This window comes from Psittacula echo (genome assembly GCF_963264785.1).
Source record: "Psittacula echo genome assembly, chromosome: 21".
NCBI lineage: Eukaryota > Metazoa > Chordata > Aves > Psittaciformes > Psittacidae > Psittacula > Psittacula echo.
In genome coordinates, this window is record NC_137757.1 from 163,544 (window position 1) to 187,489 (window position 23,946).

General features: G+C 59.2%; 2 protein-coding genes across 4 annotated transcripts; one reads left to right on the forward strand and one right to left on the reverse strand.

The window, feature by feature from the left end:
• The first annotated feature begins 913 nt into the window (after positions 1-913).
• On the forward strand, positions 914-15,621 carry TRIT1 (tRNA isopentenyltransferase 1). Its single transcript, XM_080632414.1, has 11 exons — positions 914-1,088; positions 6,291-6,430; positions 6,877-6,976; positions 7,186-7,334; positions 8,181-8,323; positions 8,574-8,685; positions 9,247-9,359; positions 10,831-10,908; positions 12,121-12,230; positions 12,553-12,670; positions 15,030-15,621. Exons 1-11 carry the CDS (start codon positions 939-941, stop codon positions 15,167-15,169), a joined length of 1,353 nt encoding a protein of 450 aa, XP_080488540.1. The 5' UTR covers positions 914-938; the 3' UTR covers positions 15,170-15,621.
• A 3,862-nt stretch (positions 15,622-19,483) lies between these two features.
• On the reverse strand, positions 19,484-23,612 carry LOC308228855 (CYFIP-related Rac1 interactor A-like; the record flags this gene model as incomplete). Of its 3 annotated transcripts, XM_080632461.1 has the most annotated exons (11): positions 19,484-19,547; positions 19,625-19,695; positions 19,964-20,090; positions 20,185-20,264; positions 20,391-20,507; positions 20,583-20,660; positions 20,803-20,939; positions 21,467-21,572; positions 21,649-21,770; positions 22,264-22,343; positions 23,524-23,612. In XM_080632461.1, the coding sequence occupies 10 exons, from the start codon at positions 22,334-22,336 to the stop codon at positions 19,484-19,486; spliced, it is 975 nt and encodes a 324-aa protein (XP_080488587.1). The 3 variants fall into 3 exon arrangements, with proteins under 3 accessions (XP_080488587.1, XP_080488586.1, XP_080488585.1); XM_080632460.1 differs by lacking the exon at positions 22,264-22,343 and having other exon boundaries at positions 23,524-23,593; XM_080632459.1 differs by lacking the exon at positions 23,524-23,612 and having other exon boundaries at positions 22,264-22,375.
• Positions 23,613-23,946: the final 334 nt, after the last annotated feature.

Here is a 23,946-nt window from a genome sequence, read left to right on the forward strand (position 1 = left end):
CTCCTGCTGAAAGCCCACATACCTAAATATATATAGACGTGGAACTTCCCTGGTTAATAACGGAGATGTCTCCTCTCGTATTGCCATGACTGACGGCACCAGTAAGTGAACCAAGTAAGCACACAGGGCTTCTCAGTGCTGTGATGTGCCAGTGTCGGCTGGGACCATCCCAATGCAGCATTTCCAGCCCTAACAGTTATGTCCTATTGCCATTGCCCTGCTCACCCCCTGCTCCTTGTGACCCCCCCTCCATACCACCTTTTCTCCTCCCCCCGCTCGCTGTACTCGGGGTTCTCGGCCGCGGAGCCGCCTTCACGCCTGGGCTGGCAAATTTTTAGGGCAGTTTCCCGAAGCGGTGATAATCCCCCGCAGCCTCCCCGCTCCCTGTTGCTATGGCAGAGGATGTGTGTTGCCAGGGAGATACCCTCCTCCCGCTGTCTCCATAGCAACCGTCTCCCTGCCTTCCCTCCTTCTCTGTTGCCACGGAGACAGCCGCCCGCTCCCCATCTTCCCGTGTTGCCGTGGCGATGGGGAGGACGAGCCTGAGTGGAGGCTGCGGTTGCCACGGCAACGCGCCCCTATCTTGTTGCTATGGCAACAGCCCCGCTCCTCACCCTCCTGCCCTGTTGCTACGGCAACAACATCCTTCCCACCGCACCCCAAAAATAAACGGGTACCAGGGGGCAGGACCCCACTCGTGGGCATGGCCGGGTGTGAGGGGCCGGGGGGGACCGATAAAGGGGCCGGGGAGGCCGGGGGGTCCCGGGGGTCCCGAAGAGGGTCCAGAGCAGCGGTAGGGATAGGGTCGGTGACCGGAGCCCCGCCGGGATGAGGGCCACGGGGCACAGGGCCCGGCCGCGGCCTCCCCGCCGCTGGCCCCGGCCCCGTCCCGCCCCCGTCCCTGCCTCCCGTCCCCCTGGCAGCCGCCGGGCCGGGCCATGGCGGCGGCCGCGCTGTGCCTCGGCCGGGCTCCGCCGCCGCGGCCGCTCGTGGTGATCCTCGGCGCTACCGGCACCGGGAAGTCGGCGCTGGCGCTGCAGCTGGGGCTGCGCCTCGGCGGGGAGATCGTCAACGCCGACTCCATGCAGGTACGGCCGGGCACGGCCTGCGTGCGGGGAGACAGCGCGGCGGGGCCTGAGGACCGGGGGAGGCCGCAGCTGCGCCTGAGGAGGCCGCAGTCAGGCCTCGGGCGCAGGGGACGCCGCGGCCGGGCCTGCGAGCAACGGAGAGCCGGGGCTGGGCCTGAGGGAGGCCGCGGCGGGGCCCTGCGCCTGGCGGAGGGTGCTGGGAGGCGGCCTGGCCTGGGGCCGGGCGGGCCCTGCTCTGGGCCCGCAGAGCCCCGCGGGGTGCGGGCTGGGCTCCCCCGGGCCCCCTGAGCGGTGTCTGTGGGGAGCAGCCCCTCCTGCCGTGCCCTGCTCGCCGGTCAGCAATGAACAAGGTGGCACAAGCAGCGCTGCGGAGCTGGGTTTGCTCCACAGCCCCTCCCGGGTGAGGGCACCCTTTGGGAGGAAACCCGAGTGAGGGGCTTTAATTTAGACCCGCAGAAGGTACGCGGAGGTTTGAGGAGCAGTTGAGTGAGAGAGGGCAGCGGCTGGAGTTAACCGGTTGTAAGTGGTGCTCGGGCTCGGTCCTGTGGGAGCTGCACAGGACATGGTGGGAGTCCTGACCATGTTTGTGGTTTCCTCTCCTTCCACGCTCCATTCCTAGCCGTGTGGAACATAGCAGATATAGATGATCTTAAGGTCCTTTTCTCTGATTCTGTGTTGGGTTCCGGAGGAGCTGAGCCTCTTTTTTGGTCCTGATTGCATCCAGTTATGGGAGCTTCATCACCAGATGCGGATTTCAGCCACCACGGGGGGCTTGTTATTGGTTAGCAAAATGTTTCCTTCGTAATCACCGCTTTGACTGCTCTGGTTCTGTAGCACCTGAGCTCCCCAGCCTTCAATGCTTACGTATTTATCGTGCTGTTTTAAAGGTGTTTGCTGCCAACAGCACCCTTCCTGCTGCCCAGAGATGGACTCGCGCTGTCCTGCAGCCACCTCCTGCTTTCAGGTGTGCCTCCTGCTGATGCTGGTCACTGTTCGTGTCCTGGAGAGCCAAACTTTAAACTTTCCTCTCCTGAATCTGGAGCAATTGGAGGCTTTATTTTGAGGGATGTTTTCCTTAAGCTCTTGGGCAAAGAGTGTTTGAGGTCTGAGCTGAATTGAGTCCTGCAGGGACAAAGCATTCATGTAGATGCAGGAGCTTTGTCTGGGGCTGCCTGGCCCAGCCATGCCAGTGCTTTGAGCCCTCACTGTGTGCTCTGTAATGCAGGACCTCGGTGTCCATCCCGCTCTCCTCGAGCACAGGGTGCGACTGCCTGTGAGCTGGTTTGCTCTGCAGTCCTCTTCTGGGCTGGGGTGGCTTTTAGGTGGCTGCTGTTACCTTTGCAAGGCGAGTTATTCTGCTCTAGTGTCTGCACCAGAAGTGTCTCTGAGCAGATCTTGGCTGCTGGGGTTTTACTGGTGCTGACCTTCCTGATTCAGACAAACCCAGAGCTTTTGTTCAGTCATTTGTGCCTGGTTGCGTGCTGGTAACGCTGAGGTTCTCAGACCTCGCAGTGACTGCCAGCCCAGCATGGAGCAGGCTTTAGTGTGGGGAAACGTGTCTGTGGACTTGAGCAGTGCTGCAAACAGGAGGCTCCTGCTGCCTCCCAAGCTCTGCAGACGTGGCTGAAACCCACTGGTGCGCTGCGAATTCTCGGTTCATGCTGGTGGATGATTTGAGGCATGTATTTTGTGCTCTGGTTATTTCAGGTCCCACTATGGAAATGCAGGGGCTGGGAGGATGCTGGCTGCAGGCACCCAATGGCATCTGAGCTTGAGTGGCTCTTGTCCTCCTTTCCTTTTAATCCCATTCTAGCATGACTGTGGAACCAGAGCAGCTCTGTTGCCTTTATTCCGCAGCACAGCGTGCTCTGAGCATGGCCTCAGGCCGCCTGAAGGCGCAGCCTCCAGCAGCCCGTGTCCCACTAACCCCTGTGCCCTGCTCTGGTGGCCGCAGCCAGCTCTTTGCTTGCTCACTGGCTTTGTTCCCATGGGATATTGCCTGCCCGCTGCAGATCCCTCTGCCACGCAGCACTGGCTCCGGTGTCCTTGCCATGGGTTTTAAAGCTCTTGTTGCTCATTCCCAACTGGCAGCTGGCAGTGCCTGTGTCCATTCATCGCTGCGGCCCCGGTGGGCTCTGACGAATGCTGGCAGTGTCCTGGGCAGCTGCTGGAGCTGGAGCCAGGCTCAGGAAGGGGCCGGGAGCCCCAAACCCACCTGTTCCCACACAGGCACCCCTCTATGTGCAGGGCGTTTCGTCATGGCTGTGGGTCGCTGTGGTCATGTTACAGACTTAGCTGCTGCCTGTGTGCAGCTCAGGAGCTCTGCTTAATCCGATGGCCTCTTAATCTTGGGGTTTTTTTTGTCCTTTCTGTTGCTGTTTGTCATCCCAGAGACTTTCCTTTAGGAGTAAGTCGTTCCTGGGAAACCCAGATGGGGTGAAGCCAGTCCTGTTTCTTTGTTCTTCCTGATCCCAGCTTGCTGGAGAGCCCCATCCACTCCCCATCTCACTGTCCCTTCTGGATGTCATCCTTCTCTGGAGCCCGTTGTAGCACACTGGGTACATTTGCCATTTAGTGTGCCCAAGTCAGGACATCTTAAGAGCCTTTGTTAACATCCTTCTTATGGCAGGGATCAGAGTGGGGAGTGAGTTGTGCTCTCCTTGCATCCTAGCTTGGTGCGGGCCCTCCATGCCCCTCTCCAGCTGGGAGATCCCTTGGTTGCTGTGGAATATTCACACTCTCCCAGCTGCAGGTGGCTCGGCTGTGTCTGGGGTCCCTGAGCTGCACAGCCGGGTGTGCTGTGCCTTTACCCCGCTGGTGCAGATGGTGACAAAGGGATGGAGTTTGGGGCTGTGCAGGAAACTGGTGCCAGAGTGAGGGTGTGGGAGAGCCCTTCCCAGGCTGAGGATCCTCACGGCACCGTTTCCTGAGGATCACTTAGGAGGGGAGATGGCCCTGTCCTCCCAGCAAAGAGCTGGGAGCTGCGGGGCCGACCTGTGCGGGGCCTTCAGTGCAGGGTGGGAGGATGCTGCCAAGGCCGAGCATCTTCAGTCCCCAGCTTGTGCTCGGTGTGTCGGAGGGCTGCTGCTCCAGGCTGCTCGCTGCTAATCTGTTTTGGGAGCCTTAGAAAGCAACAAAGGCTTATCTGAGCTGCTTGCTGAAAATAGCCATGAGTGTCAGGAGGACGTCTGGGTGCCTCAGCCAGCTGGTGGAAACCTTTGCCGGGCTTTGCTGCCTGGATGTAAAAGGCTGCCTTTGTTTCCTCCCAGCCCACACACTGACACCGCATTCCTCCCCTTGTTGCTCGATGTTCGGGGAGGCTCTCGGTGTTTAATCTCCAGGAGAACCTTGGGGGATCGGAGCCTGAATGGTAAATCCTGTTTGTGCCTGTGCAGGGCACTGGGAGCTCCCGGCTGCCTCCAAGCCCCCTCCTCACCGTCAGCCCTCGGTATTAACTGTGATCTCAGGCAGACGAGTGGGAGTCGAGGAGCTGCAGGGCTGGGCTGGCCCTTGCCGGGGGAGAGGAGGCACTAAGGCAACGCTCCCTGCATTCAAAGGCTTTCAGTGCCGACTGGAGACCTGCCTTGAATAGTGCTGCTCAGCCCGGGGCTGGATGATGGAAGGGGATCAATAGGCTGCAGCCAGCCACGGGGCGTGTTGTCACAGAGCTGCCTCTTGTGCCTCTCCTCCCGTCTGCTCCCCATCCCCTGGAGCCAGCTGGGTTTCTGCAGGGCTAAAAGGAAGAGCATTTGGTTGCCCTCCTGCTCCCCTCTCGCTTCCTGCCCCCAGGCAGCCTTTCCCTACCGAGGGACTGGAGCAGGAGCTGGCCCTTGCCCGCTGAGCAGCGAGTTCCAAGAGCTTGGCAGGATGGGAAAGGTGTGCGGAGCCGCAGCCGGTTCAGCCGCCCCGGCAGCTCCGGGCTTCCCTGCTCCACTGACCTCGGTTCGTCCCTTGCTGCCGCCCTGTGCCCGCAGGTCACCTCCGTGTCACCTTGGCCTTGTGTCTGATGAGGGCAGGCAGTGGGTGGAGGCTGCGCTGCTTTGGCAGCTTCTCAGAGGGGATTAAGGGGAAATGTGTTTCTGGAAGTCTGGCCCTGTGGCTGGGGTGGTTTCTGGGTAGTGGGGGAGGAAGGGCACAGCCATTTCCAGCCCTTTCTCCCTGGTTTATTCCAAGCTGGGAGACAGTTCCAAGCAGGAGCAGCGGCACAAAGCAGAGCCTGAGCCACTGTGTCACACAGTGCAGAGCCAGGCTGGACAGAAAGTGCCCACTGTGACCATGTGTCTGCTGCCAGCACCCTTGGGGTGCAGGTCCCCACTCTGATACCTGCTTGTCTGCAGCACCCACTGACCAGCAGTGCTCCCTGTGCTGAAGGGGGTTGTGTTTGCATGTCACAGGGAGCAGGGCAAGGAGCCTTCCTCTCTTCTGGGTGAAACATGGTCTCATTCCCCCCAGGACCCAGCCGAGCTGCGGGGAAGGGATGCCAGGCTGAGGCAGCTCCGGTACTTGCAGGGTCTGTGGGCTTAGGCTTTGGCTGCTGCTTTATGCAGCCTGGAGGGTGGATTTGGGCTGTGGCTCAGGTGCGTGCTGCTGGGATCGCAGGTTGCTTTGGCTCTTCACCAAGGATGCTCCCAAGGGGTTCGTTTGGGTGGCTTTTCTTTCTGCACTGCTCTTGGCTGTCTAACTGAGGGTGAGCATCTCCCAGCAGTGCTCCCAGGTTCTATGTCCCAAACTTGGGATTGAAAACGCACCTCGAAGAAGTGAGATGCTCCTGGTTGCACTCCCTGGTGTCTCTCAGGCATGAACTGGGACTATTTGCATGTTCAGGAGGCTCCATGGAGTTGCACGTTGCATCCAGAGAGACATTTGTGCATTATGGGAAGCAGTGATCCTTGTCCTCAAACAAGACTCAGTGCTGTGCTGGAGGGGGGTGTTTGGAGAGGGGCAGACCTGAGCTTTTAGCTTCAAAAGCAGTAGATGAGGAGATGGCATCTTGGAGAAAGCCGTCCTCATCGTTGTGGAGCTCTGTGCTTCAGAGCTGGGCTTGGCTGGTTACACTGACCGGGCTCTGGTGGCTTGATCCATCCCTAGCTGCAGGGTTCCACCAGGCCAGGAGAGCAGTCACAAGCTGTGGGGGAAAGGGGCAGTGGTCAGGAGGGGTCTCATGGGACATAGAAGTAAATGATGGGTTCTTCTCTTCCGCAGGTGTACAAGGGCTTGGACATCATCACAAACAAGGTTTCTCCACAGGAGCAGCGTCTGTGCAGGCACCACATGATCAGCTTTGTGGATCCCCTTGTCTCCAACTACACAGTGGTGGATTTCAGAGACAAAGCTGTGCCTCTCATATCCCTTCACTCTGCAGCCTGCCTGGCTGAGCACATATGGACTTCCCCCTCCACAGCCAGGCCCGCAAGAGGGATCAGGGTTTGCCTCAGACTTGGGCTCTCCACATTGCAAATAACACTGGGTTTCAGGGGATACTGCTGGTGAGGGGAACTTGGAGCTGCTTTTACCCAGCTAATGCTGAGGGCAGCCCATCCTCAGGGCTGGTTGGGGAAGATCTGAGCCAGATATTGCCTTCCCTGGCAGTCTCTGGGTGTCCCTGAGTTTTGATGGTAGCTGACACAGGCAGCAGAAGATAGTGACAGATGAGGGATGCCTGTAACCCTGTCCTACAGCCTTACCAGCTCCATGGGGCTGGGAGAATGAGGTTTGGGCCAGCAGGCTGCTGCTCCCACAGCACTTCCTCTCTGCTGTGCATCTCTGCTTATGCTCCTTGACTATAGCACATTGAAGATATCTTTGCCCGAGATAAGATCCCGATTGTTGTGGGAGGAACCAACTACTACATTGAGTCCTTGCTCTGGAAGGTCCTCATCAACACCAAGGTACATCTGGGGGGCTACGTATCCCACTGGGAAAGGGTGAGCCCATGCTCAGAGCAGCCTTCTCCAACTGGGCATGGTGTTCCCCCTGCTAGTGGGGCAAGGAGAACCAAAAGCTCCTCATTCACCCCGTGGGTCTGGGGGATGTTCTTGCTTGCGCTGGCCTTGCACGTGGATGAGTGTCTCCATTGAGGGGTGCCTTGTGCCCGCAGGAGAGGGCCAGCACAGCCCCGGGGCCAATCAGGGACAGGAAGGTGGAGCTGGAGCAGCTGGATGGTGGTGAGCTCTATCGCCGCCTGAGCAGGGTGGACCCCGAGATGGCAGCCAAGCTGCACCCCCATGACAAGCGCAAAGTAGCCAGGTGAGCTTGGGGTGAGCTTGGTGTGCCCTGCACTCCTTCCTGAGGGAATGGTGTGCCAGGGAACACAGCAAGACAGGCTCTCCCATCCCAGCTGGGTGCTCCCAGCCTCTTCGCAAGGCGCTCGGGGACCTTGGAGCACTGGTGTTGGGGAGCATTCTGGGATCAGAGACCTTTGGCCATGCAGCACCCCAGCCTTTGGGTGCATGGCTCCTGGCTTGTGTGCACCGGGGCTGCTCCCACTGCGGTGCCCCAGCAGCAGGGTTTATCTGAAGCTATTTAAAGAGCAAGCTGCTGTGCTGGCTGAGTAACATAGCTGAGCTCTGTGGGAACAGCACAGCAGCAAGACCAGGCTTGCTGCTTTGGCGGGCCCATCCCAGCTGAGCCCTGGCCTGGGGGGAGCAGAACACCACCCACCCCATTCGCACGGTGCGGGGGGACAGGGGGTTGGGCCCCCCCAGCAGCTTCCTCCACCTCCCTGCCTGGGCTGGGCTGAGCATCGGCAGTGCTGGCCCCTTCCCTGCAGCCCTACCTGGCTGGAAAGGGCAGGGCTGGAGCCAGAACCCTGTCACCTGCAGGACTTGTCCCAGTGCCAGGCAGGAGTGGGTGGCTATTCTCTAGGCTCCTTGGGTGCCATCACTGTGCTCTGCACTGCCTTGTACCCCCAGGACCTGGGTGTGCTCAGGATGCCGGGCACGGGAGGGGTAGAAACCTGCCCTCCCCCCACATGAGAGGGATGGGTCTCAGTGAGTGTCTGTGGTTCCCTTTGCTGGAGCCCCCAGGGCTGCCGGGGAAATGGAAAAGCTCATCCTCACCCAGCCTCTGAGCTCTGTCTGTTTCTGCTTGCAGGAGCCTCCAAGTGTTTGAAGAGACGGGGATCCCCCATAGTGAAATCTTGCAGCAGCAGCAGGAGGAGGAAGGTGGGGGGCCCTTAGGTGGGCCCCTGAAATACCCACATTCCTGCATCTTGTGGCTCCATGCAGACCAGGCAGGTGAGAGTGAGCTCATGGCTGAGTAAGGTGATGCAGATGAGGGCTGATTCCCTTCTCCTGCCCCAGCCTCCTCCCTGAACAAGGCAGCAATTCCTTTGGCATCAGTGAGCGTGACAAAGGACTTGTTGCCCTCGCCTGCTGGGTTCTGCCTTCCTCAGTGGGATGGGGAGGGTGGCAGTGCTGAGGCATGTTCTGGCACGTGGTCCAGCTGTGGGCCTCCTGAGGGCATGTCCTGCTCTCCTCCTCCCAGCTCTGGACCAGCGGCTGGAGAAGCGGGTGGATGACATGCTGGCTGCGGGGCTGCTGGAGGAGCTGCGTGACTTCCACCGCCGCTACAACCAACAGAAGGTGGCTGAGAACCGGTGGGTGAGGAGCCAGCTCCCTTCCTGCTCCTGCTCCCCCCTGCCAGAGCCATGCAGGCCCCAAAACAACTCTGCTTGCAGTACCTCTGGTGCATTGCTGCTCCCAGCCCTCCCCTGGCAGCGCCTGCTCTGGGTTCCTGCCTCTGCAGGGGCACCATCACGAAGAGGTGTGGACCAGCCGGATCCTCCAGCACTTCGTGGCCTTCTTCCCTTCCTGCCAGAACCCTTAGAGCAGATTTGGTCAAACAGCAGAGTCCCTGTGGGTCTTAGTGTTGAGAATTAATTCTGCCTGGACCATACCTGCCATTTTCCCTCAGTAAAAATGACTTAGTGCTGCCTAAGCATTCACACAGGGAAGCTGACATGGGGTGGCACTGAAGGCACTGGTCTGTCTTCCTGTGTGCTTCATTTGGCTTGTCCCCTGAGCCCATGGGCTTGTGTCATCTGGGGATGTTCTTGCAGGATGGGATGCAGAGACCTCAGCTATTCACAGGAGGGTTGAGGTCTCCCACTGTTCTGCAGGAGACGGCTTTGACCCCTGCCTCTTGTCTTCCTCTCCAGGCAGGATTACCAGCACGGCATCTTCCAGTCCATTGGCTTCAAGGAGTTCCATGAGTACCTCATCAGTGAAGGGAATTGCTCACCAGAAACCAGTGCCCTGCTGCTGCAAAAAGGTGGGAGGAGCACCCTGCATGCCCTACATCCCTCAGCCCCATGCAGCTCCAGGTGACACTGCCTGATGGGCTGAACCAAGCTCAGACCTTAGCTCAGGTCTTGCTGGGGTTGAGCTGCACCTTTCTCTCTGCATTTTCCATATTCGCCAGCTCAGGGGGACAGGGACTCCTTTTTCAGTGCTTGGAGCATTGCTGAGCACAGCCAGAGCAATTCCTCCCTCCCTTCCCCCTGGCCTCCCTGCAAGTTGTACTGGGCACAGTGTGTCTTGGGATCTGGAGCTGGTCCACCAGTGACCTGGGTGATGAGATCCCAGCTGGGGTGTGAATGCTGTGGGGGGCTGAGCTAGAAAGAGGGAATGAAGCAGAACTCAGCATCTCGTTCAGCAGCATTATGGTGGGAAGGAACCTGGGGATCTAGCAGATCACAGCATGAGTCAATAGTGATGCACTCTTTGATGGCATGTTCTGTTCTGGAGTTCTGGACTGTTGTTAGAGGACAGGTCAAAGGAGGTGACCCTGCCCCTCTGCTCTTGTGAGACCTCACTTGGAGCATTGTGTGCAGTTGTGGTGTCCTCAACATAAAAAGGACATGGAACTGTTGGAACAAGTCCAGAGGAGGCCATGAGGATGATCAGGGGCTGGAGCACCTCCTGTATGAAGAGAGGCTGAGAAAGTTGGGGCTGTTCAGCCTGGAGAAGAGAAGCTGCGTGGAGACCTCAGAGCAGCTTCCAGTGTCTGAAGGGGGCCTATAAGGATGCTGGGGATGGACTCTTCATTAGGGACTGTAGTGACAGGACAAGGGATAATGGGTTCAAACTGAAACAGGGGAAGTTTAGATTGGATCTAAGGAAGAAATTCTTTACTGAGAGGGTGGTGAGGCACTGGAATGGGTTGCCCAGGGAAGTTGTGAATGCTCCATCCTTGGCGGTGTTCAAGGCCAGGCTGGAGAGAGCCTTGGGTGACCTGGTTTAGTGTGAGGTGTCCCTGCCCATGGCAGGGGGTTGGAACTGGATGATCTTAAGGTCCTTTCCAACCCTAACTATTCTATGATTCTATGACAGAGCTGCTCTGCTCCTCAGCACAGCAGAGGTTCCAGGCAGAGTTGATCTGGGCTGGGGAGGGTTCAGTGCAAAGTGGAGATGCGAGTCTGAGGAAACCACAGCAATGATAAAAGGCTTGAAAACAGAAGGGGCTTGTTATGTGTGCTCAGGAGACAATTACAGAGGGATAGATAAGTCTGGTACTGCATATTGACAGGTTGTACAGTGGTCAACCATCCTGTGGGACACCTGTGGGGAGGATGAGGAGTCCTGAGCTCCATTTGTGCAGATTGAGACGCGGGTATTGTGAGAGCAGGGTGGCCCTTGAACAGATTGTTCTACCTGCTAAAAGCTTCAGGGCAGAGGTTTTGGGCTCTGAGCTCAGCTTGCAGCCTTACACTCACCTTTGTTTTAATCCCTCTGTTTCAAAGGGATCCAGGCCCTGAAGCAGGTGACCAAGAGATACGCCCGGAGGCAGAACAAATGGGTCCGAAACCGCTTCCTGAAACGTGAGTCCTCTGTTCCTCCCCTACCTCACCACCACTGTTCTTCATCTCTCATCTTTCCTCAGCACATCCCTTGCTCCTAGCTCAGGAGAGCGCAGGAGAGGCTCCACTGCTTCGGGGCTCAGGCAGGGGGTGCCCAACATGATCCCTCTCCTCACGGTGTCACACATGGTGCCCAGTTGATGCTGCCCTCCAGATTAGGAGCATGAGCCTGTTGGCTGCTCTGAGCAAGGGCTGTACTGGCTGCAGTGGCCGGGAGCCAGCAGGACTTCCCCATCCCAGCCCCAGCCTTGGAGCAGGGCCAGCAGCAGCAGCTGGGAGCCGGGCACTTGTTGAAAGGTGCTCGGTAGGGGCAAAACAACAATAAAATAAAGAGAAAAAGCCCAGGCAGGGAGAAACTGGCCTCAAAAGATGGGCTTTGAACGAGGTGCAAGAGCTGTCCCGCAGCCATGTGCTCGGTGGCTGTGGCTCACCTTTCTGGTGGCAGGTGTGCTGCAGACCAGCTTTGTGAGGAGGTTGTTTGTGGTTACAGCACTAAGGAGCAGCAGCTGCTGGAGCTTGGCACACAGCAGCCTGCGATGGCTTTGTCCGAGCGGGTGCTCTGATTGCTGCCGCCTGTGCCCTGTGCCCTCACGTTGGGCTGGGGGAGGCCAGTGGGGTGGCTTTGAAACTTGGGCCTTGTCTGAGGCATTAACAAAGCATCTCCCACTGTGGTCTGCTGCTGGGAGCTGGGAGCACTGTATGGCCAATGCAGCCACACAAGCCATTACAGCTCCTGGGTGAGGAGCTGCACCCACATATTCCTCATCCAGACTCCGTGCCTGCATCTCCTTGTAAGCTTTGTGTGATGGCTTTGTGTCCAGACCTAGCTTCTTGATCTCCTGTGGCCTCCTGTGTACCATGGCAGTGGTATTTTTTGTTGTTGGGCTGGGCTGTTGGCATGCTTAGATTTCACAATGCTGTCCCAAACAGACAACCATGGAGATTCTTGCCTGTGTTCTTAGGTGCTCATGCTCTTTGCGAGGGTGGTACCCCCCCAGGCTGAGGTCTTTGGTAATTTGGGCTCTGGAAAGGCTGGTGCTGTTTGCTTCTGAATGCTAAAGAACAACTAGATAGGAAAAAGCAGGACACTGCTCATAGTGTAGCCCCATGGGCACTGTGACATGATGCTGGGGGTGTTCTGGTGTGCTGACTTGCCTTCCTGTGTCTCTGTAGGTCCCGGGCCCAATGTGCCCCCAGTGTATGGCTTGGAGGTGTCTGATCTCTTGCAGTGGGAAGAGAATGTGCTGAAACCTGCTCTGGAGATTGTGGAAAGCTTCATCCAGGTACTGGCTAACTGGAGTTAACACGTGAGCCATGACCAAGAAGCCAACTTCTTGGCAGTCTCCAGGCCCATTAACTTGGCACTTAGTCTCTGTGCTGTCTGCTTATGTGTCCAGCCTTGGGCTTCCCTCACAGTGGCAGAGAGCTGTGTCTAAGCTGAAAATTTCTCCTAATGGCCAGTACTGCACTTGTCTTGCATGGTGCAACGGCAGCGTCTGTCCTGCTAACCTTAGTGTCTGCGGATGGCAGGTTCACATCCCAAAGTGAACACAGCCAGGCGGATTTCACAGCAGAACCCAACTGGAGATATTATTTAACCTACAGGGCCGGGAGCCCCCGGCAGAGCCTGTGAAGATGGAGCACGATGTAAATGAGAACAAGCGGAGTCACCGCGTGTGTGAGCTCTGCGACAGACTCATCATTGGGGACAGGGAGTGGGCAGGTAAGACCTGGGGTGGGGATGGAAGGGGGAAACAGGCCCTGGGAGGGGGCCCAGTGAGTGCACTCACACAGAGGGATGCAGCGAGGCAGTTCTCCGAAGCAGAGCAGCTTTCCTTGCCTGGCTGCGTGGCCGGATGACCCTGAGCACATCATCTCAGCACATCATCGAGGGCTTTCAGGGGTTGTTTACAGCCCAGGATGAAAGGAGCCATTTGCAAGCCCAAGGGGGTGCAGGAGCTGTGCCACAGCAGCCATCTGTCAGGCTTCCCCCTTCCCTGCACCCAGTCACTGCCCCGCCAGGCGTGGGGATCTATAGCTACCATCGAGCCTCAGAGCTGTTTAGTGAGAGCTGCTGGCCCTTTTCAGCACTTCAGGTGCTTTGTCATAAAGCAGAGAACAGATTTGTTTCTTCTAAAATATTGTGTAAAATGAAACTTTTGGAATGGTTTTTAATAGCTCAGGTTTGCTCCAGTATCGCCTATTTGTGTGTTTAGTCTTTTAAAAAAGAGTATTGCTAGCTGCAATGGTAATAGAAAAGGATTTTCTGTTTTCAATAGACTGACTTTAAAAGAGCTCAGCTGGAATCAGATTAACTCTGTGAATTTATCTGTGCTGCGAGGCTCATGCTGAGAACCAGGAACAAAAAGTAGCAGAGAAACTGGCTGCAGGAACAGAACTGGTAAATCTCCATGTGTTGCCCAAACACAGTGTGTGCAGGCACAATGCAGAGATAAGTTCTGCAGGTCCTTGGTCATTGGATTTGAACGAGTCACTTACTCCTATTGATCCAGGGGACTGCTGAAAGCAAAGATGGAAGGAGTCTCAGAAGAGGAAGCTCATTGTAATGAGATCAGTTTGGAAGTGCCATTGTTATTTTAGCCAGTCTCAGCTCAGAGGTGCTTTGAAGGAGCTCTGCCTCCCCCAGAACTAGAGGGCTCTGAAAGCTATCAGGGTCCAGCAGGTTTTGTGGCTGGGTGGGAACTCCACACACCACCACCCCCCCGCAGACACTACAGCTGCAACTGTACGTCCTCCAGGGATGACATCCCAAGTTCTGCTAGATGATGACAGCGCCTTCCTCAGCCAAGACCAGCTGTGGTTCCCTGCATCCACCTGAATTTGGCTCACACCCTGGGATGGTGGGAGAAAAACGATCCCAAACTGGGTGTTACTTGTGAATGCAAAATGGAAAAGCTCAAAGAGAAGTGAAGCCAGCAGTGGGGGCTGAGCTGATGTGCAATCTGCTCTGGTTTCTGTATGCAAGTTACACAGTGCTGGGAGCTGTTTCCCAGTACCCCCCTGGGTCTGGGAGATGGAGAAGTTCTATTTGTGTGGATTTTGTGTGGATTGCTGCTCCCAGGCAGCGCCTCCTCCAGCCACTGGGAGCTTCGGTGTTGCTTATGACAAGTTGTAAGAGGTGAGACTTGATTTCAGGCTGAGGTGACCCTACAGCAATTGTGATAAAGCAGCAGCTTTGCATGTTACTGCATCCCTTGGCAGGAAAGGATGTCTGGAAAACCCCTGAGGGCCTTGATTCAATGAGCACATCCCCTCGTTTCATGAAGGCCCTGCTTGGAAAGTTTGCTGCTTTAATTGCTGCTCTGATCTCTTGGAAATAGCAAAACCACCCTGCTAAGATGGTTCATGGCTCTGGTTAGACAAAGCACCTTCTACTTAGATAACACCACTGATACAGGAGGTTTTACTGCCCTTAACTCCGTGATTTCAAACAAGTGCAGCTCCTGCTGCCGTGCTGTGTCAGGACAAGCTGCACCCCAGGGATTATGCCTCTGTTCCCCCTGCCTCCTGCTAAGTGCTCTCATGGCTGGGGGCCTTGCCCTGGAGTTATGCAAAAGCTTAATTATGCTCCGGGCTCCATCCTGAGCTGCTCTGCAGATTTACAGGAGATCCCAGTGCTGTGGTGCAGGCATCTGGGCCTATAAATGATCCTGGCAGGGCTCCATGGGGTGGTGGAGAGTTGCACAACCTTGCTGCATCTTTCAGTGTGCTGCCTCTTTGATAACACTTCCCTTTCTCCCAGGCTCCCGGTGTTGTCTTGGTTGGGAGCAGATTTGCTGGGAGAGTTGAGTGAGTCCTGACAATCTGGAGACTTCCGTGTATACAAAACCGGGATTTGTCCCTCCGCCATCCTCCCTGTGATCAGGAGGAGGCTTGGGAGGGTTGACCCCCTCTGAGCTCCGATAGATTCCTGGGAAATGGCCAGGGCAGGGCTTGGGAATTCACTTCTCTGCAGGAATGAATTGTGTGGGAGGACGGGAAGGGACGGTTCCCCACTCTGCTCAGGGAGATGGGGTTGGGTGTTCCTCGGAATTAAAGGCTCTGTTTGCCTCTCCCTCCAGCTCACACACGATCCAAATCCCACCTGCACCATCTGAAGAGGAGAAGGAAGCTGGAGGCCGCCGGCCGTGCTGCAGAGGCTGAGGGGGACAGCGCGGGTGCAGCGACCTCGGATGAGGACAGCAGCCAGCCTTCACTGTAGGGCTCCAACCTGCCTCTGAAGGGGAGGAGGCGACTTGGTCCTGGGTGGCCTTGGACTGAGCGAGCTGAGTCAGTTTTGTGGGGCTGAGGCAGGTGTGTAAGTGATGGCCAAAGGCTGCATCGGATCCTCTTCATGTGGCGTCATTGTGCCGTGTTCCCATGCTTCCCCAGCCCTGCCTGGAAAGGGCTGGGCCCTGGGGCAAGGCTGCTGGGAGCATCCTCCCGTGCCAAGTGTTAATTCCTGCCAGAGACGCAGCATTATCCTTGGAATGGTAGAGCTGACGTGTGAACGTGTCCTGCTTGGAGACAGGAATACCCTGCCCTCCTCCAGCTTGGCCAGGAGCGCAGCTCCGGAGCTGAGCGAGCTCTTGCTGCCTTTATTGTGGAGAGGATTATTTTCTTCTTTTATATGGAAATAAAGTTGCAGGATGATTGTGGGTTCCTTTCCCCATTGCCAAGTGCAGTTTTCTTGCACTCTGTTTCCACCTGGCCCAGGTTCCCTGCTCTGGGCATGGGGCAGGATGGTCAGGCCTGGTCCCTTCTTCCAGCCGCCTTTCCTGCAGCTTCCAAAGGAGCTGAGCAGATGTTCCTGGCTTGTGGAGGCCGTCTGATCCCAGTGCACGGAGCAGGTGCAGAAGGAGCTGGCACCTGTTAAACAGGAACTTGGAAGTGATCTCATCCAGTTTGCAGCAGATGAGTCTGTCCTAGTTAGAGCTGAATTCCCGGGGGTTTACGCTGTGGTTTGGTAGTGGGAACCAGCCCTGCATTTGAATCCGAGCTGCTGAGCAGCAAATTCCTTGTGCCTCATTCTCCAGGCAGTTGGTCTCTGCAGCATCATTCCTGCCAGGTGGAACAGGGAGGGCCTTGATGGGCGTTTGGGACTCTCCTGGCAAATGCAGTCAAGACGGTTGGTTCCTCCTGGGAGGGTTTTTGGATGGTGGAACACAGTTTTCCTTCAGCTGCTTGTGATACACCATGAGGCAAGAACCATCTCACAGGGCTGTATGGGTGCAGGCTCTGGCGGTGCTGCTCCGGTGGGATCACATTAACCTCCAGTCTGTGCTCTTCAGCACTGGGGTGATTTCTGTAACTGCTTGGGGCAGCAGCTTTGGGCTGTTTGAGAGGGGTGTGGGGAGGCTGCAGGGAAGAGCTGGGAATTCACATTGGCTTTTCTCTGCCAGCGCTGGGGCAGAGCTGGGCGTCAGCCTTCTGAGATGCCAGGCACCGCGTTTGTGTTCCTGGGTCTGTGCAGCAGCAGCTGAACCTCTTCTCCAGCCCAGACTTGTTTGCCATCCACAGTGACTCAGTGTACGTGGATGTGGGCTCAGCCCAGCGCTGGAGCATGCGGCCAAGGGGTTCTGCTGGCTCTGATGGACGAGGTGAGGCCAGGTGTGAAGCCCCATTCCCTGCCCGTGTGCTGAGAGTGGATGTGCTCAGTCATGTCCCCAGGCCAAGCTGGGATCCTCAGGCAGCTCTGTGAATGAGGGGTGGGATTATCTGCTGTCACCTGGGTGCAGTCAGATGACTGCACTGTTAGAAACAGATTTAATGTCCTTAATCGATTTAATTTGAACTTTGTTATCCCCACTGATAAATGTGATTCCTCTACCGCCCTAGCAGCTAGCCTGCCTGTTGTGGTCCAGAGCCGCTCACAGAGGCTGTGCTGCAGTCCAGCATGGACAGGGTGTTCCAGGTCTCTGCCACTGCTGCAGTGCCGTGGTCTGAGGGCAGCAGCTCCTGGGTGTCCCAGCAGGATGGGACCCTGTCATTCTTGCTTGTTCATGCTGTGTGGTCCGGGACGTGGAAGGTGGTCGTGCTCGGGTGCTGCCAGCAGCAGGAAGCAGGGGAGTTTGCTTTCTGAGAGGCAGTGGCCTCCGATCGAATCACTCTGCAGACCCAGGCAGGAGTCACTGAGAAAGTTGTTGTGGTCTCTGGTTTCAGGCTGCTGGCAGTGCCGGGAGCTTTAGGGGTGGGCAATGGCACTTCCCTCCATCTGCCCTGGCTAATCCCCAGACAAACGCAGCTCTTCCATCTGTGCAGCCGGAGCCGCCGAGCCCATCACACCAGCCACTTAATCTAAATGGCTTTGGCCAAAGATAAGGTCATTAATTCCACTGGGATTAGGAAAACAGCACAGGCCTGGCAGGGCTTGGCTCTCCATCGGTTAAAGTCCTTGGTGTCCTGCCCCGGCCGAGCACCGCAGCTGGAGAGCTTGGGCTGGAGGAGCCCTGTGGCAGGGTATTGTCCCCATGGACTGGCACCAGGGCTGCCCACGCAGTCCGAATCCTTGTGTCCAGAGCCAGGGATACAGGGGCAGCATCCCACCATCCGCCTCCCCATCACCTACTGCTTCCAGCCTTCAGCAGCCCCTTCCACAGCTCCACATCACGCACTGAAGTTGGGGCTGGCTCTCACTTGTGGCCACCATCCCTGGAGTAAAAAGCGCTCAAAGCCCTATTGCTAGTCCCAGATCCAACGTCTGGCTGTGATGTTCCAGGACTTGTGCTTGCTTCCGTTTCCTTCACCTTTTGGTTCCCTTTCCTTGCCATGCTTTGGCTGTGGAATGCTCCGATCTGCTCATCCCACAGGGAATTTCACCCCTCGCTGGTGCAGGATGTGCTCAGCTCCCGCAGACACACATCAGATCCAGCCGCTGAACCCAGCCGTGGCCTGGCCTCCTCCCCGGTTCCCAGGTGGGATCATGGTGCTGCGGAGCCCCTGGGCATGGGCTCAGTGGGAGCGAGCCCTCGGGGTCACCAGGGCAAAGGTAACTCATGGGTGGGGAAACTGAGGCACGGCTGGTGCATGGAGGTGCTGTGCCCGCTGCCAGGGCTGGGAGCAGGGCAGGGCGCTTTGGATCCTGTGGCACATCTCCCAGCGCCTCGGCAGCGTTCCAGGCGGGATGCACGGAACGTGTGCTGCAAGAGCCTGGCAATAAAAGGAGCTGTTTGCTGAGGTGGTGCCGCGCGGGAGCTCAGCGGCTTTGGCGGCAAAGATCCTGGCACTGGGCCTGGAAAACACCGGGATCCAGAGGGATGAGGGCCGCCAGGTCTCCCCTCACCTCCTGGTCCCCTCGTTGTCCCCTGGGGCTGCCGTGCTGGGGGACACGGGGCTGAGCCCGGTTGCAATGGGCACGATGCTGTCCCCGTGTTGGCACCCTGAGCGATGCAGGGGGGTGTCCAGCGCTCAGGGGGACCCTGCCCCTGCAGCCATTGCACAGGTGGGGAAACTGAGGCACGGGCACCGTGCATGAGGGCTGTGGGGTCCGGGTGCCACACGCGGGGTGCTCACGGACCCTGGCGGTGCAGGGAGCTATGGGGCAGCCGCGCGGGCAGCTTCCCGGTGGGAAGGACCTCAGGAAGCAGAGCACGGTGCGGTGCTGGGACACCAACCCCAGTGACCGCAGGGATGCTGGGCAGAGCGTCCCATGGGTGTCCCCATGGCGGTGACACAGCCCCACCGAGCGCTGGCACTGGGCCCTGTGCTGCGGGTGGGGGGCTCAGGCTGAGCGAGTCCCCCCCCACAATGGAGCTAGCACAAGGAGGGGGGGAACGCACGGGGCTGCTTTGTCGCGGTGTCACGGGGCCATCTGCCGGCAAAGGCAAGCGGCAGCATCCCAGTGCTCCCAGTCTGGAGCTGATGGAGCGCTGCGGAAGGAGGGTGCCTGCCCTGGATGGGCTGGGTTGGGGTCAGCCATGGGGGGGAGCCCCTGGGACCAGCCCCTGTTCCTTGTCCCTCCAGGAGCTCCTGGCAGCGTCACTGTAGGATTGAGACACGGCTGGCGATGGGGTTTGTCCCAGCAGGGATAAGTCCCATGGAAGGGGGATGTGATCCCAGTGGTGTCATGGATGGGACACGGGGATCCAGCGTGGCGCAGGGTGCTGGGACAGAGACGGCCCCGCTCCGGCCACCGGCAGAGTAAATGTCGTTTTATTTCACACCCAAATAAATCCATGTCGAAAAGAAAAGGTGAGTGGAGATTTAATTGCTCTCATTAAAAGTCTACGAGGGGAGACCGAGCCGTTGCCACCGCTCAGCGCAGGTCTGCAGGGGTGTTTGCTCCTCCTCCTCGGGATGAGGATGGGGTTAGGGGTGACACTGCCCAGCCCCAGCCCCTGATTGCGGTGTCCCCATGGTGCCACCCGCACATCGTGTCCAGCGGGTGCTGATTTGGGAGGAGGGGTTCCCTGGGCACGGCCTCGGGCTGCTTTTATCTTTGTGCGTTTTGGTGCATCCCTCGTTGTCCCTTGCCCCTCTGTACAAGATGAGCGCTATGGTCATGGCGTCGGTGACACAGGGACGTGCGCGGGGTCGCTCACTGCAGCAGCGCCCGGATCTGTTTGGAAGTGGTGTCGTCGTTGAGGTGCCGCGTGGTGTACCTGGGCAGAGAGGGCACAGTCACCCCACGACACCCCCAGCCCGCTCTGCCGCTGCCCCCCTGCATCCCCGGCCTCACCTCAGAGCGTTCAGGAGCCCCTCGGTGCTTGTTGAGGGTTGGTCCTTCAAGATTTTAATGCAGCCTTTCATCTGGCGGGGGGAGCGAGAGAGGCTGTGAGAGCCCGGCTGTGCTGCGAGGGGCTCGTCCCTTCCTCCCCATCCTTCTCCTCGCTGAGCTCCCCTCCGGACCAGGTCAGACAGAGACATTCCCATAGGGATCATCACCCTGGCATCACATCTACATTGGGATGCCCATTGCAGGGGGGTTGGAACTGGATGATCTTAAGGTCCTTTCCAACCCAAACCATTCCATGATGCTATGGCAGTGACCCCCCTGGTGCAGCCCATTGCCACTCACATCGATCTTGGAGGTCTTTGCAAAAGCCCCCACGGGGTGGACGTGGTCGTAGAGGATGATGACACCAACCATCACCCGCATGCAGAACAGGAGGGTCTCGGTGTTGGTGAAGCGGCTCCGGTATTCTCTGTGCCAGGAGAGGGGTCGACTGAGCCAGGGAGGGGGTGGCAGAAGGGACCCCAGCACCCAGATGTGCCCCCCAGCCCCTGTGGGGTACTCACGGGGTCTCCAGCATCACCCTGCAGACACAGGCCATGGTGCTCAGGCAGTCGGTTGTGTCCTCGATTGGCAGCGTCTTGTTCTGAAACCCAACAGGTCCCGGATGCTGTTTCCCCTCCTGGCCCTCCATGGGACCTCCAGCCCCATCTGATGCCCGTGTGGTGCTGGGGCTGGAAGGGGCTTCCACCACCCCGAGGGTCCCCCTCACCTCAGAAACGAACTTGGTGGTGGCATTGCTGAGTGTTTTGAGCATGGGGGTGGCCTCGGCGTAGAAAAGGGACATCCTGTTGGCCATCTCGTTGTTCACCTCGCTCTCTGCGTCAAGCTGCGGGGGAGATGAGGGCAGTGTTGGGGTGGCAGAACCCCCCCAGCCATCCCCTGCCCTGGGACCCCCCCTCACCTGCAGGTTGTTGATGCGGTTTCGGCTGATGGTCCTCCTGTAGTAGCTGAAGTCATTCTGGATGGCAGGGTTGGTCATCTGTGGAGGAGAGCCCTGTGTGAGGGGCCACGGCCAGAGTGCAGGGGGAGCCTCGGGGATCCCAAGAGGCTGTTTGGGCTCATGGGGGTCCCAGCGTGCAGAGCTCGAAGCCATCCCAAGCGCCGGTCCCATGGGGAGGTACCTTGAGCTCATCGAAGCTGAGGGTGAAGTGCAGGATCTCTGCGAACTGCTTGGCCAAGGCTTGCTCCCGCTCGAGGTGCTGGGTCGGGGCGTACGGGGGGCTGGTGAGGGCCTCCAGCAGGCTCCGCAGTGCATTCTCTGGGGACAAAGCACCGCTGGTCCCCCCTGCATGTCCCCAACCCCAGTGGGGGAAACTGAGGCACGGGGCAGTGTGGCATCCACCCCATGGCCAGGGTTGCCCATACCCTGCCCTGCTCCTGCATCCACAGAGGGATGCGGGATGCAATGGGGGGATGTTCCAGTGTCTGAAGGGGGCTATAAGGATGCTGGAGAGGGACTCTTCATTAGGGACTGTAGCGACAGGACAAGGGGTGATGGGTTCAAACTGGAACAGGGGGAGTTCAGGTCAGACACAGAGGCTGTGAGAGTGGTGAGGCATTGGCACAGGATGCCCAGAGAAGTGCTGAATGCTCCATCCCTGGCAGTGCTCAAGGCCAGGCTGGACAGAGCCTTGGACATCACGATCTAACGTGAGAAACTGGATGATCTTAAGGTCCCTTCCAACCCAAACCACTCTGGGATTCTATGTGGGCTCCCTCCACCATGGAGGGATGTGGGACGCCACGGGGGGATGTGGGGAAGGGGCCGGGGCTGGGGGCCCTCACCCAGGCGCAGGGAGAACTCATAGAAGCGCTTCAGCTTCGCGACGAGCGGGCAGACGGCGCCCCAGGCGCGCTCCTGCAGCCGCGGGTCCGTGGGGTTCTGGATGGCCTGCGGAGGGGGGAGCACCCGCGGTTGCCCCAGGGCACGGCGGGAGCGCGGCCGCGGGGGCCGGGGCTGCACCCACCTCCCGGATCTCCTGCCCCGCGCCCGTGTAGGACTGGAGCTCGGCCAGCACGGCCTGCGCCTCCTCCAGCACCGCGTTCACCTGGTTCCACACCGCCGTCTCGGCCGCCGTCGGCTGCGCATCTGCAGGGCAGCGCCCCGGGGAGAGAAACCCGGAGGGCTCTGAGCGGGGCCCCGGGAGGCGAGAGCCGCGGTGGGGAGCAGCGCCCCGGTCCCACGGCTCCCCCGCCGGCCCAAAGCCCTTCCTGGCGGGTTTCTTCCCCCTCGTCCATCTCCTTGCTCAAGCCTGAGCCAAGCCAGAGGTTGGGGAGGGTGGGGGTGAGTCCTGGCTGCCCTGCGACCGTGGTCCTGCTCACGGGGGGGTCCTCGAGCAGCCCCCAGCCCCAACGGGCTGCAAACTGCCCCGGGGAAGAGGTGGGGAGCGATAGCCCCCGGCCATGGGTCTGCGGCCGCGGCCCCCCCCTCCCCGGGGAGACCCCTGGACAGCAAAGGTGGGGGGAGGACGTCTGGGATGGGCGCGATGCGATGGGCGATGGGGACAAGAACTCAAAATGGTGAGGATGTGGAACTCAGGAGCAGTACGGAACGAAAAAGGGAAATAAAAATCCCATCTCACTTTCAAAGTCAAGGAAAAAATTAGGGCCTTGGTCAAGTTCGTTATAAGTCAACACTTTTAGAAGGTTCCCCATGTGAAACCTGCAAGAGAAGAAACAAGAGGCAAAAAGCATGATGGTGAGGTGGTGCTCGGGGAAGAGGTGCTGGGCTGCGGGAAGCGGCCGGCGGCGGCCAGAGCCCCCGTCCCCCCCCACCAACGGCTCCCCGGGGCTCGGGGTGACCCCGCGGCTGCTCCCGGCCCCGGCTGCAGCCTCTTCCCCCCCGATGGTGATGAGCGCTGGCGGATGGGGTGATGGAGAGGAAGGAGCAGAGGGAGGAGAGGGCCGAGAGCCGCCGGGCGATGCGGGGAGCAAGTCCCTCAAGTCTTGGCTACAGGAGTGTCCCCGCCTCCAGCTGCAGAGCCAGCCCTGACACGGGGGTCGTGGGGAGCCCCCCCAGCCCCATTCCTTTGAAGGGGCCGCGGAGGGAGCTGGAGGTGGGCGAAGGCTCAAAGGCCGCAGGAGGAGCCAGGAAGGTCCCTCACCGTGTGAGCGGGGCGGCTGCGTGACCCCAGCCCGGCTGCTTTGGGACGTGCCGGTGCCGGTGGAGCTGTGACGAGCCAGGGCCGAGGGGAGCGGCTGATGCTGCATTGGTTTTATCCCCCCTTGCTCTTGCTCTGAGCTATGCCCCGGGAGGAAGGTGGGGAGAGGAAGCAAAGGGGGGGCCCCGGGGCTGCGCCGGGTCCCGATTCTGCCGTGGTGGCCTCCATTTCCCGTACACCCGTGTCCAGCGGGGAGGTCTGAGCCATGTCCCAGTTAGCCCAGGCCAGTGGGAAGCTGGGGCAGGTCCCCTGGGCTGAACTGGAGTCCCTGACCCGTGTTCCTCGGATGCAGGCTGCGACCACAGCACCGCCCGTCCTGCAGCACAGGGGCACGCATCCTTCCCTCCTCCTTCCCCGGCATTCCCGGCCTCCCGCCTGTCCCACACGGCCACCCGGTGCCATCAGCTAACAGCGGTGCGCGTGTGGCTGAGGTCCTCATGGGCCAGGTCCCGCTGCCAGGACACAGAGGCTCAGCCAGGGCCGTCTCCCCGCACGTTCAGGGATGGAGCAGGGACGGGTCCTGCTCCGCTGCTCCACTCAGCGCTTTGTGGGGCTGCCCCGAGGCGCCTGCGGACACGGGGCTGCTCGGGGACACACCGGTGCCTATCCCCGTGTTGCGGAGAGCAGCAGCACCGGTGGCCCCGGCCCCCCCCCAGCTCCCGCCCCGCTCCCGGGACTTACTTTCAAAATCCAGGAAAAAATGAGGGCAGTTTTCTAAGTCTTTGCCCAGTACCTTTATGAGGTTGCCCATGGCCAGCGGACCTGAGCGAGAGAAACACAGCTCAGGGCGACAGCAGCGGCAGCCACCGGCCTGACCCCCCCGGAACCCCCAATGCCACTGCGGCACCCACTGCGCCCGGCCCCGCGGTCCCCAGCCCCGGTGTGAGCGGAGTGGAGGGAAGGGGGAGCTGGGTGCGGGTTGCGAATGGGTGCTCCGTTCCCACCGCTCCCCCCAAGGCGCCCCAGTTCCCCTCATGGGGTCAGGTCAATTCCCCCACTGACGGGGCTGGGCATCCCCCATGGGCAGGGTAAGGCTCCAATTGGGATTTCAGCCCCACAGACCCGGTTTGGGGCTCTAGAGCCCGCGCTAGAGCATCCCACCCG